Source organism: Uranotaenia lowii, chromosome 3 (assembly GCF_029784155.1).
Source record: "Uranotaenia lowii strain MFRU-FL chromosome 3, ASM2978415v1, whole genome shotgun sequence".
NCBI lineage: Eukaryota > Metazoa > Arthropoda > Insecta > Diptera > Culicidae > Uranotaenia > Uranotaenia lowii.
Window position 1 is genome coordinate 240,971,109 of NC_073693.1, and position 13,208 is coordinate 240,984,316.

The 13,208-nt window shown below is 35.8% G+C and overlaps 1 protein-coding gene across 1 annotated transcript in view; it reads right to left on the reverse strand.

Moving 5' to 3' along the window:
* LOC129753228 (phosphatidylinositol transfer protein alpha isoform) overlaps window positions 1-13,208 on the reverse strand; it is a 76,501-nt gene that overhangs the window by 3,775 nt on the left and 59,518 nt on the right. The window contains exons 7-8 of the mRNA XM_055749027.1: window positions 3,062-3,171; window positions 2,813-2,992 (exon numbers count right to left, since the gene is read on the reverse strand). Of these exons, the coding sequence (XP_055605002.1) occupies window positions 2,813-2,992; window positions 3,062-3,171 (290 nt within the window). The remainder of the gene's footprint in view (window positions 1-2,812; window positions 2,993-3,061; window positions 3,172-13,208) is intronic.

Consider the following 13,208-nt stretch of genomic DNA (forward strand, 5'->3'; position numbering starts at 1 on the left):
AAATCACTAAAGGAGGGATGACTAAAGGAAATCGGAAAAAAAGAAATTTCAATTTTGATGCCAAATGCATGAAAAGTCGAGATATGGTGTTATCTCGAAACAAATTTTCTGGCCAAAATCGACTTTCTTCGACTTCGACCTGAAAACGGCTGGTGATAAGATTACTAAGGGTTGTCTGGAGTGGAATACCGTGAGACCAATAAGCATAAGCAGACGGCATTTTTGATATTTACACTTGACCTTAGTCATGCTTTTGATCCCATCAGAAAGTCAGCTCGCCAAGGGGATCCACTGAGCCTGTTATGTTTAGTGACCTTTCTTCAGCCTCTTTTGGAAAAGCTAAAGATGGCAGACATTTTCAAGCATATTAAACTATCAAAGTTCGCCATTTACAAGCTATCTGTACCTGTGGCCTGAAAAGCGACATTTTCGTTGCAACCGGGACCGTCAACCAGCAAATTTACGTGAAGGGGTGTCTTCAAAAACGTTTGCTGCCTTTCCTGAAAAAGCATGATTTGTCTGTGCTATTTTGGACGGATTTGGCATCCTGCCATTATGGAATAAAGGTCATGGAGTCAACGTATGCCGCTAACAACATTCAGGTTGTACCTAAGGACAAGAACCCTCCCAACACACCAGAACTTCGCCTAATCGTAAAATATTGGGCGATAATTAAGCAGCACCTTAAGAAGACACAAAAACTGTTAGATGCTTCTCGCAAATCAAACTAGCGTTTGCGCCGAAGAAAGTGGATAAGGTTACTGTGCAAATTCTGATGCAGGCGTCAAACGAAAGGCTCGCCAATTTGGACTGGGTCGTCTGGAATCTTCATTGGGTATTTTTTACGTCTTTTATACATATTGAACTTCAAAAAGAAAGATACATCGACTTTTTAATAAACAAATAATCGATTTAAACGTAATTTAGCTTGACCACTTTTTGATTCAAACACCCTTTACCCCTTTATTTTTACATACCGAAACTTGAAGCCATGGGAATCGTCGCCTCGCAGCTCGCTTTTCGCAACGGTTTTGGAAAAAATGCTGTCAAAGTTCTAGGTGTCGTTTTCCATAAAACACGAAAAATACCATAGAAGCAAACTTGGAAAAACTGTATCGAACTGTACCAATATGAATGCTAAGCTTCACAAAACTTGATGTCAACCGCCATGGTTATGTGAAAAATTAAGAAGAACTTGGCCTACACTCCCCAGATCTGGAGTAATAGTCTCTACAGGTCAACCGATGTTTGCGGTTTAAGAACAGGATTAGTTTTAAGTGGTCGGCTCTTCCCCAAGCCGTGTAAAACTACGGTATTCTCAGTGATATTATTACCGAAATGACCTTTAATCTTAACTAAGACAGCGGCACTGACTTTTTCCAGTAGACGGCACCCGAATTGCGACCGAGTACACGAAACGCGCCATTGTAACGATCAAGGTTATAATTGCCTTTAAAACCATTGGCAGGCTCGGTTCCACAGAAGAAACAAGAATGATGTGGATTTTTCAGTACCAAATATTCAATTTTCCAATACAAACCTAAAAGTTCAAATTTACTCATGTAAACGATACTTAAAAATTCTGCAAAAAATCACGAATGAGTTTTGGATTAAAAAAAAAGCTTTTTAGACTCCAAGGTTTGAGGATTTCAAAAATGACCCCAAATCGACTCAGTCTAATGTCGCAGAGCTACATACGTCCAGAATGCAAAGAAGAGAGCTGGACTACATACATAAGAGGTACACAACTTCCCAAACCGCGATGAGCGGCAACAGTCGACGGCTAAAACTCGGGCACGGAAGCTTTACGAGAAGATGCTGACAAAATATGGCTGCTGTGCGATGGACGACGAAACGTATATAAAAGCCTATTTTAAGCAAATTCCGGTGTTAGAGTTTTTCACCGGCTAGAGCAAATTCGATGTGGACGACAAATTTAAAAAGTATTCTTCAAGCCTTCTATTCTTCATGCCTTTACAAATTCTTCTACCTAGCGTTTCATCTCGCCGCACGTGTCAATGAACATATTAAATTAATAAAATTTATCGGCGATTAAAACTTATCATCAAATTTAAAAAGAAGAAAATGTCGAAGTTCGCTTTCAAATATCTCGTTTGGCAGGATATCTGCTCTTGCGGACTGCCAAACGTTTACTTTGCCTTTCGTGACAAAAGGCAAAGTAAATGGCGAGATCTACAAATCTGTGTAACTCGAGAAGCGCCTTTTGTCGTTCTTGCAGCAGCACGACGAAGCTCCACTATTTTGGGCGGATTTGGCATCATGCCACTATTCTAAAAGTATCCTGAAGTGGTATGAGGCCAATTCTGTCCATTTTGTTCCAAAGGACATGAACCCCTGGAGCTGCGCCCGGTGGAGCAGTACTGGGCAATAATGAAGCGGAAACTTCGGAAGAGCAAGTCAAAGACGAGAAGGACATGTTAAGAAAATGGGAAAAAAAACTGAGAAACTGGTACCGGATGACACTGTAAAGACTTTGATGGAGGGCATCAAGCGAAAATGTGTTCAACTTTATACTCAAGGCTCCATCGATTATCTTTTCTTTAGATATATTCATAAAACTACCCTTGAATTTTGGTTTGATTCTAAACATTAAAAGAAAATTGGTATGACGTTGCCGGTGTCGTAATAATTTCGTGTTCGCCCTTCAACAGGATTTTATAAAGGTCTCGTGAACACACTCATGGTAATTTTACGAAGGTGACCCAAAGATGATAGATAGTTTCTGAAGTTGAAGCGCGTCAGTTGTTGACCCCCAGGAACCCCTAATGTTAAAAAAAACTCCATTACATACCGGTGGAAAATGGTGAACAGTCTTCGCTCTGATTTCTGGATGAAGTTCTCGATCCTGGACTGCAGCCCGAACCACTTGAACTCGCAGGTGACCAGCTTGTAGCACGTCATCACCGGCTGGACTTTCTTCTTCCAGTCCGGACCGACCAGCGGTCCTCGGCCGGTTTTCACCGATTTGAATCTGAAAATTAAAAAAAAGAGACATTTCAGTACCGATGAAATCGGTTGGTTAAATTCGATGGGAACTTACTTTGTGGGATCTTCCGTTTCCTTATAGTCACTGGCGGACACCGGATCATTGGCAATGTCGATATGAACTACTTCACGCTGTTTTAGCTTATCCTGGGGTAACTCATGAGCCTGAGCCAGAAATAGGCGGCATCAACAGGAGGAAGAATTGTAAAAAAAAACAAATTGTGTAAAACCATGTCAGGCTTTGTTCATTGGAACAACGATAACACCTTAGATTTAAAGGCAAAAAGTCCAAAATAACTTAAAAGTAAATAACGTAAAGTAATTTTCTAACCGTTGACCATTTTCAATAAGGGATTTGTCTCAATTGGTTAGAAGACCTCGATTAGAAAATTACTTTCCAGCTAATCTATCTACAACAGTGCGTATTAGAGGAAAACCACCACAACCGAGCAAAATCACTCGAAAAAGCACGTGCAAAAAAGTGCGTGAAGTCTATGGTAAATCAAACGCGATGATGGGAATGTTGGATGAAGAATGAAAACTCATGTGCAATCGAAGGCTAGTTTGAAACACGAAAGGTTGTCTAAGAGTCCATATGCAGATGAAGAATCATTTCAAAACATTATGAATTATATGAGGTTACTTATAGTTTTCATAACTTTTTGGCTATCATAATTTGTTAGTTTGCGGTTAGTGAAAGCCTTTAGAGTAAATATGTACTACCAAGTCACTACACTATGGTGAGTTATAAGCGGTTTTGTAGTTGCTTTGAATTGAAATGGATTTTTCTAATGTATAATGTGGAGATGCTGTAAAGCCTTTGGTAAAATTTTCATTTGCTCGAAAAAAAGGTAATGATTTTTTTTAGGTTAAGCCTACTTAAAATGGTACATATTTGGGAATATTTTTTTGAACGATTTGAAGATTGAATTAAAACCATTCAGATTCAAAATCTAATATTTAAATTCTGAATTCCATATCTAAGTTGAAAACTGTCATCTTAGTCATATCTATTTATATTTTATTACTCGGATTTTTTTCTCTGTAAAATTCAACTTTAATATAATTCGGAATCTTAAATTGAAGGGAAAATTAAGAATTTGAATACACCAATTTGTGAATTTCTTATCGCTAGAATATATTATCTCTATTTTTTCTACCTAACCTAATTCTAACCTCTTAATCTATGAAGTGTTAAATTTTAAATTTCTAATCTTTTTATACTCAATCTAATTTTTTTAACCCTGAATTTGTCTGAATTTCCTCTATTTTTCACTCAATCTCTGATACAAATATCAATCGTTGAAAGCTCAATCTATGGAATCATAATTTCTGATTTTTCATACAATTAACCACTAAGTTCTTGGATCTTTTATTCTCAATCAAACGATTCTTTAATTCTGATTTAGATAGCAAACTCAAAACCCTGATTATTTGAACCTGTTCAACTTAGTTTAACTCAGTAGAGTTATAAAAAAGTGAAATAACAGAAACTAAAAAAAAACTAAGAAAATTACTCCATACTTCGGTCAAATTTATGACTAACCGGCGGAAATTCATAGAATATATAATTAAGAAAAATACCACTTTGTAAATCTCGGAGATCTCTGTGAACATCAAAATAAAAACAAAACATCTAAGATTACAAGAGCAAAATCTGAATGCTAAGTCCTGACTGAATTCTTTTCCTGAACTACGTTACGCCTCGACTTCGAATTTCGACTCCAGATGACGAGTCTGTAATGTGAATTCAGGATATAAGTTGGAAATCTGACAATTATCCCTAAATTTGAAATATTAATTTTTTAAATGACTTCAAAAACTAAATTTTGAATCCTAACTCTGAATTCAATCCATAAACTACAACTACAACAATAAACTGAAATCCGAATCTGAAATCTGTTTCTGCATCCTCAATCTAAATCTAAATCTGTAACCTGAAATATGATTCTGATATATAAATCTAAAATCTTATTACAGGGGCCTATTCCCTAACTTTGTGACTGAGCCACTGAATCAGTTTCAAGTGACAGTTTTTTGTATTTTTTTGAGGTAATTCAATCACTTGCTCGACTGCAAGTGACAGTTGCGATTTACTTATTTGTTGTGGTAGACCCTACAAAAACAAACAAACAAATTCCTTTCCACAAACGACCAACTAAGCCTATGTGGTTTATCTATAGGTGCGGTCAACTAAAAACTTTAGTGTTAGTTCGTTGTATCCATACAGTTGTTTATAAACGATTGTGACGTAACACGACGCCGTCGCGGTGGCAAACATTCAACGCATCAATGAAACCGTAGCAACGTCCCAGAATGTTTGTTATTGACGTTCCCAGAATAGAATGTTACTAAATTTTCGAGATGCCGTCGTGTTGTGAATGCAAAAATAATCTCGATGATTTTAGATGTCAAATTCATTCTTCGGGTTCTCGAAGTAGTTTGACGGATTCAGCTGCAAAAGAATTCGTTCCTTTCATGAAGTCGCAACCAACAGCAACGGTAGGTAAAAAGTCCTTGTAGAAAAAGCTGGCTGAGGAGAATTTTTTGAGGAGTTTTAGCGAATACTGTTCGGAACAATTGGTATTTTTTCAGTTACAGAAAACAAAACCTTTTTTATAATTTTCATAAACAGTTTCTTAAAAATCATATTTTAATTTTATGGTGAATTTATAAAAAAGTTGATTTATAAAAATTCCGCCGATATAGTATGCAAAAATTACGATCACATTTCGATTACGAGCTTAGCTTTAAAATGGCACATTTCAGGTTTTCCATATCAGATTTGTAACTCAAATCAAGATTCCACATGTAGTATTCAGGTTCAGTTTGAAGATCTAATGGTTCGATTTAGAGTATAGTGCCAGTATCTCGGAAATTCGAACTAATTTCGTAATGTACAAACAGTACAAGATGTGTTAGATATTTTCAAATCATTTGAAAATTATTTAATCGCTATTGAAAGGAAGGATACCGAACATGTGATTCGATTTTGAGCATATTCTGATTAGAACTTCCACTCGATGCTCGAGCTCGATGGTGTGGTGTGCGTATGAAAACTGCCGTCGCAAGGCGACTCCGACGTCGAGACGCCTTTGAACGATTGTGACGTAGCAATCAAAACATTGAAAAAACTGATTCTCACACTCGTGCAACGGTAGTCTTGTCCGCACCTATAGATAAACCACATAGCAACTAAGCAACTTCGAAGCCTGGCGTCTGGCGTCGAAAAAAATCCCAGTGACTACTTCTCGTCGATCACATTGAGGACGGCTGTTTTTTACATGCATGCTTACACATGTACGTACATGGGATAGTAGGCGTGTGCCAAACCGTCAACACGCGTCTGACTCCGCAAATTTTATTAAAAGTTGTTAGAAAAACAACAAAAATTAGCAACCAAAAACAGTTGAAGTGTTAAAAGTTCGCCAAAGAAATCGTTCATGTGAAAGTTATGGGTTGGAATTGCACAAGTGCCTTTGGAAAAAATTTGTGGTTCAGTAAAAGTTAAGAAAAACCTCATCCAGAAAACCTGGTAAAGGTATTTTGTGAATGCAATTGTGTCTCAAGATTTATTATATTCAGTGGAAAAATTAAGTTAATATCACCACAGAGCTATATAGTCAACAAAATTTGAAGTTTGCTGAAGTCAACAGGACATGTCATCTTAGCTGGAAAAGAGATCCGGATGGTATCAAATATACAACATGTTTGAATCTGCGTTAAGCTTTAACAGTTTTGGGTGAGATCAATCCATTATTTAAGTTTCAACAGACACAATTTTGAAAAAAATGAAAGACACAGGTCTTCCATTTTCCAGGATGCTTACAAGTTATGGTCATGTTGATGTTAGAAAAAGAAGTAGGAGAAGCTTACATACATGTACGTACATAGATCTGAATGGGATATGAGAAACTATCAATTATCTCTTTTTTATAGTTTTAATAATAATAATAATAATAATCCATTTTATTCGTGTAACATAAGATATGTTCAATCTTTTGAAGTGTTACATTTGGGTTTGCATTGTTTCGACTTCAATATAATTGTTTCTGATGACCTGTTCAATGTAAATCTTGATAGTGAAGATTTCTTGAATTCCGATTACGACTTAATGGACTGAATGCTGGTAGGAATATTATTCCAGTTCGAGATGCCTCTTACGAGAAACGAGTAATAGCAATAGACTGAAATATGAGGTGGAATTACAAAATTTATAGATCTAGAGTTTTTTACTGGAACAAATAGACTTTTAATGTAATGCGGACCTCCTCTAGTAACTATTCTATGCAGTAAAACGCACAACCTATGTTCATAAAAGTTGTAGAATGGGCAACCGATCAGCATTTTTTGAAGATGAGAAACACTTGAAAATCTAGATAGATCATAGACGTAACGGACACATGAGTTCAAAGCAACTCGAAGTCCGTCCATGGACCTAACTGAACAATTTGAATAGATAAAATCTTCGAAGATAAACAATGAATAAATGTAGCATTTGAACAGTTTTAATTTAGTTTTAATATCGAGGTGCCTAGTAGTAAGATTAAGCCTTTTTAAGGATCTATAGATTCTGCTACATTGTTTTTTTACTTGCCTTTTCCATGACAGTTCATGATCAAAGATTACGCCAAGATTTTCCGCATAATCGGAGAAAATAATTTCCGAGTCTGCCAATTGTAGTCTCTGAAGATCTGAATCATCTATTAAAAAACAGAGCTTTAGTTTTTGCGGGGTTTATAGGTAGAAGGTTTAAGTAGGACCATTCATTAACTTTTAGTAAATCATAATTGATTTTATCACAAACATCACTCAGGGGCACTGATTTGTTAAAGCAAAAATATATTTGCACGTCATCAGCAAACATTTGAATATTGCAATATTTAAGAACTGTAGGAAGATCATTTATGAAGAGTGAAAAAAGAAGTGGTCCTAGAATTGATCCTTGAGGAACTTCTGACTCAATGAGCATTAGGATAGACAAACAGTTATCAAGGAATACAGCCTGTTCACGACCCTGAAGGTATGATTTAATCATTTTCGCTGCGGGTTCAGAAAAATAAAATTTAGAAATTAATTTTTCGATGAGCTTCTTGTGGGACACCATGTCGAACGCTTTAGCAGTATCTATTAATAGGAGAACTGCTAACGCTTTTTTATCAAGAGGCAATATCATTATGCACTTTAATCAAGGTAGTTTCTGTACTATGATGAGCACTAAATCCAGATTGACTATAGCTTAAAAGATTTTTCTCATTTATATAGTCCGAAATTTGTTGTGTGATCAGCTTTTCGAATATTTTTGAGATGGAGCTTAGAAGACTAATTGGTCTTAAATAAGTAATATCGTGATTATTGGATTTATTTTGGAATTGGTATAACCTTAACTTTTTTCCATTGAAACGGAAATTTAGATATTCTAATAATGGCATTAAAAAGATGGTTTGGATGGAAGAACAATTTTAACAAGTTTAATAGGGATATTATCGAGTCCAGTAGCGTTGGATTCAATAGAGGCAATTCCATTCACTATTTCATATTCATGAAAAGGTTTGAACCACAAACTGGAACCGGTTGAAGTTTGTGGAATGAGAATTTCTTCACTATTATCGAATATAAAATTTGAATAAAAGTAGTCATTTACATCTGAGGCTAAAAAATTAGAAATGGATGAAATTTTTTCTTCATTACTCAGACCAAATGCTTTTAAATTATTCCAAAACTTTTTAGCGGGTAAATAAATGTTTAATTTAAGCTTGTCGTGTGCAATTTTATCTCTTGAAATTAGGATATTGACTTTATTACGCAACCTTTTGAATTACAGTTTGTCGCTTTCATATTTTGGATAGTTGGATAGTTGGAGCACTTTGGAGTTCGTTAACTATTACTCATCCTTTCAGAAACTTTGATACACTAGTTTAGGCTTTATAAAGAAAATACCTTCATTTTTTATACAAAAGTCAACACAAAACAACAGTTATTCTGATTGCTGTCAAGAATCGCAGATTTCTCATTTTATTTGTTGTATTCAGACATAACGAAATAACTATTGCCTAGCTTAGGATAGGCTGAGCTCATTTTCAGCTTTCACATTTAATTTTTCTGGTTACAAATGGTATTCAAATAGATGAATATTTAAAATATGATTCTGGTATCTGAATCTGAAATCTGAATCTGATATCTAGATCAGAAATTTGTACCTGAAATCCGATTTCAGATTTAAATTTTATCTTCTGATTTCAGATTCAGATTACAGACTCAGATTTAAGATATTCGTCTTATCGAACACTATTGGTAACCGGAAAAATTTGAAAGCAGATAATGAGTTCAGTTGCTACTCTGGAATCAAACATTTAGTTCACGCAATTCCACGCTTTCCAAGGTTTTTGTTTAGAAAAATATTCTCAAAAAAATAATATTCAAAACCTTCTATCTCAAGCTAGTGCTAGGCGATAATTTTTTCGTTCGGACTACTCAGACTCATGTCTAAAATCAACAAAAAAAGGGAACCTTCAATTCTTGTCAGCAACCAAATTACAAATCTTTATAAATCATAAACTGTAAACTAATGATGATTGTAGTTAAAGTTTCTCATTTCCCATTGAAATCTATGTACATATCTATGCATTTTAAAAAACAGCCATCTTCAAAGTTATCGATTTGGGTGACTGAGTCCAGTCACGCGTTAAATGCTAGTGACAAAAAGTAGTCACTTGGAGTAAAGCTTAGTTCATTTAGAAATGGGACAGTTATGAATGCGCTTTTTTTTTATTTGGTTGGATTTTAACTTCTTAATTATGAATGCGCGTTTCTTGAAAACCATTCCACAATGGGGAAAAAAGTGTACAAACCGCGAAGAAATTCAATATCTTTCGTCCTACATGACCCAAATCTATCAAATTATACTTTCCTTAAGTGAAAATTTTCGGAGAATCGATTGCACATAGATTTCAAACGCCGCACAAGCTTGCGAACGGAGATATAGTGCCTTTTTAACCCCTAATTCCCCTACATTTTGTAAACATTCCAGAAAAACACTGTTTCGAACCAGAGAATTTTGAACGAAAACAAACCTATCGTGTGTGATTTTTTCTGAGGAATCGAATGGAGGCTGTTTTGACTACCGCACGCTTCAGAAAATGGAGTTATGGCTGTTTTTACCCTCAAATCCCCTACATTTTTCAATTATTTCAGAAAAAGCTTGCTCGGACTTGAAAATTTTGAACCAAATGGGTTGTATCTTGTGTGGTTTTTTCCGAGCAATCGAATGAAGGCTGTTTGAGCCCCTGTACACTTCGAAAAATGAAGTTATGGCTGTTTTACCTTCAATTCCCCTCAATTTTTCAAATTGTTGTGAAAATGCATGTTCGGACTTGAAAATTTGGAATCTTTTGGAACGTATCTTGTGTGATTTTTTCCGAGGAATCCAATGAAGGTTGTTTGAGCCACCGCACGCTTCAGTGGAGTTATGGCTGTTTTTACCCTCAATTCCCCTACATTTTTCATTAATTTCAGAAAAAAAGCATGTTCGGACTTGAACATTTTGAACCAAATGGGTTGTATCATATGTGATTTTTTTCCGAGAAATCCAACGAAGCTTATTTGAGCCACCGCACGGAATTGGGAACAGGAGTTATGGCTATGTTGCCCTCAATTGCCCAACATTTTTCAAATAGCTAAGAAAAAGCGTGTTGGGACTTGATAATTTTGAACCAAATGGGTTGTATTTTGTGGAGTTTTTTTCGAGGAATCGAATGAAGGCTGTTTGAGCCACCGCACGCTTTGGAAAATGGAGTTATAGCTGTTTTACCTTCAATTCCCCTACATTTTTCAAATTGTTATGAAAACGCATGTTTGGACTTGAAAATTTTGAACCAAATGGAACGTATCACGTGTGATTTTTTTCGAGAAATAGAATGAAGTCTATTTGACACACCGCACGCATCGGAAACAGGAGTTATGGCTGTTTTACCCACAATTCCCTTTGATTTTTCAAAAAGTTCAGAAAAACCGTGATCGGACTTGAAAATTTTGAACCAAAAGAGACTTATCTTATGCAATTTTTTCCAAGGAATCCAATAAATGCTGTTTGAACCACCGCAGGCTTTGAAATATGGAGTTATGGCTGTTTTTACCCTCAATTCCCCTACATTTTTTCTGAAATCATTGAAGAATGTGGGGGAATTGAGGGTAAAAACAGCCATAACTACATATTTCAAAGCGTGCGGGGGTTCAAACAGCCTTCCTCGGAAAAAATTGCATAAGATAAGTCTCTTTTGGTTCAAAATTTTCAAGTCCGATCACGGTTTTTCTGAACTTATTGAAAAATGAAAGGGAATTGTGGGTAAAACAGCCATAACTCCTGTTTCCGATGCGTGCGGTGTGTCAAATAGGCTTCGTTACATTCCTCGAAAAATATAACACATGATACGTTCTATTTGGTTCAAAATTTTCAAGTCCAAACATGCTTTTTCTTAACAATTTGAAAAATGTAGGGAAATTGAGGGTAAAGCAGCCATAACTTCTGTTTCCAATCCGTGCGGTGGCTCAAATAGGCTTCGTTGGATTCTTTGGAAAAAATTGCATATGATACATTCCATTTGGTTCAAAATTTTCAAGTCCGAACATGCTTTTTTCTGAAATCATTGAAAAATGTAGGGGAATTGAGGGTAAAAACAGCCATAACTCCATTTTCCAAAGCGTGCGGTGGCTCAAACAGCCTTCATTGGATTCCTCGAAAAAAATCACACAAGATACATCCCAATAGATTCAAAATTTTCAAGTCCGAACATGCGTTTTCCTAACAATTTGAAAAATGTAGGGGAATTGAAAGTAAAACAGTCATAACTTCATTTTTCGACGTGTGGGGTGGTTCAAATAGCCTTCATTCGATTGCTGGGAAAAAAACACACAAGATACAACCCATTTGGTTCAAAATGTTCAAGTCCGAACAAGCTTTTTTCTGAAATAGTTGAAAAATGTAGGGGAATTGAGGGTAAAAACAGCTATAACTCCATTTTCCGAAGCGTGCGGTGGCCAAAACAGCCTTCATTGGATTCCTCAGAAAAATTACACAAGATAGGCATGTTTTCGTTCAAAATTCTCTGGTTCGAAACAGTGTTTTTCTGGAATGTTTACAAAATATAGGGGAATTAGGGGTTAAAAAGGCACTATATCTCCGTTCGCAAGCTTGTGCGGCGTTTGAAACTATGTGCAATCGATTCTCCGGAAATTTTCACAAAAGGAAAGTATAATTTCATAGATTTGAGTCATGTAGGACGAAAGATATTGAATTTCTTCGCGGTTTGTACATTCGTTTAATCGAAAAACTTTCTGAGATGGATATGAACTGAACACTTTTTTTAGTTATCATATTGATCAGAATTTTCCAGAAACACTTGATTTGATCGGTGCTTTAGGTGACTGCATCCTACTTTTTCAATTTCCGCTACTGTTTTGACAAATACTTCTTATATGACAGAAACTGGAGACAATTTGGTGGATTCAGCTGTTTCGAAATTATCTAAACTTGATTGAATTTGTAAAACAAAAACACGTTTTAAGGAAGATTCAAACAGAAACATTGTAGAATCATCACAAACCTCAATTAACAATAAAATCGATTAGTTTAGATCTTAAATTAGGCAGTTTTCAAACAAGGCTGATCTTTTCAGGCTTTTGAAAACATCGAAATCCAAAGTTTTCGTCATGATTTTTTTTCACAGGAGCGGAATTTTGTTTAGTAATGATATTTTTAAAAAAAAAAAAAACAACCAGCAAATATAAACTGTATTCTGCTAAAGACCTTGTTAGAACCAGAAATGTAAATGAATTCAACTGACGTAACTTGTGAAACATTGTTTACATCACAAGTTTTATCGACCATAAAAATGTATTTGTCACATTGGCACAGCCCTGGCTACACAGCTTACGAGCTCTGGAACTAGCAAAAATTTGTCTTTTGAGGTTGAGTTTACATGATTGATTGCTGGGCAACACCTCTACTAATCCAATGCTGTCAAAATTTTGCATACCCGATCATCAGGGACTTAGCAATAACCAAAAGAAAGTGTCCCATGTCTAAATGAACTAAGCTTTATGTTGGACGCCAGTAAAGAGACTGTAGACGTCAGCTCCGATGTTGCTAAGTAGCAGTTGGTCGTTTTGTAGGACAGGAATTTGTTTGTTTTGGTGACTTGTTG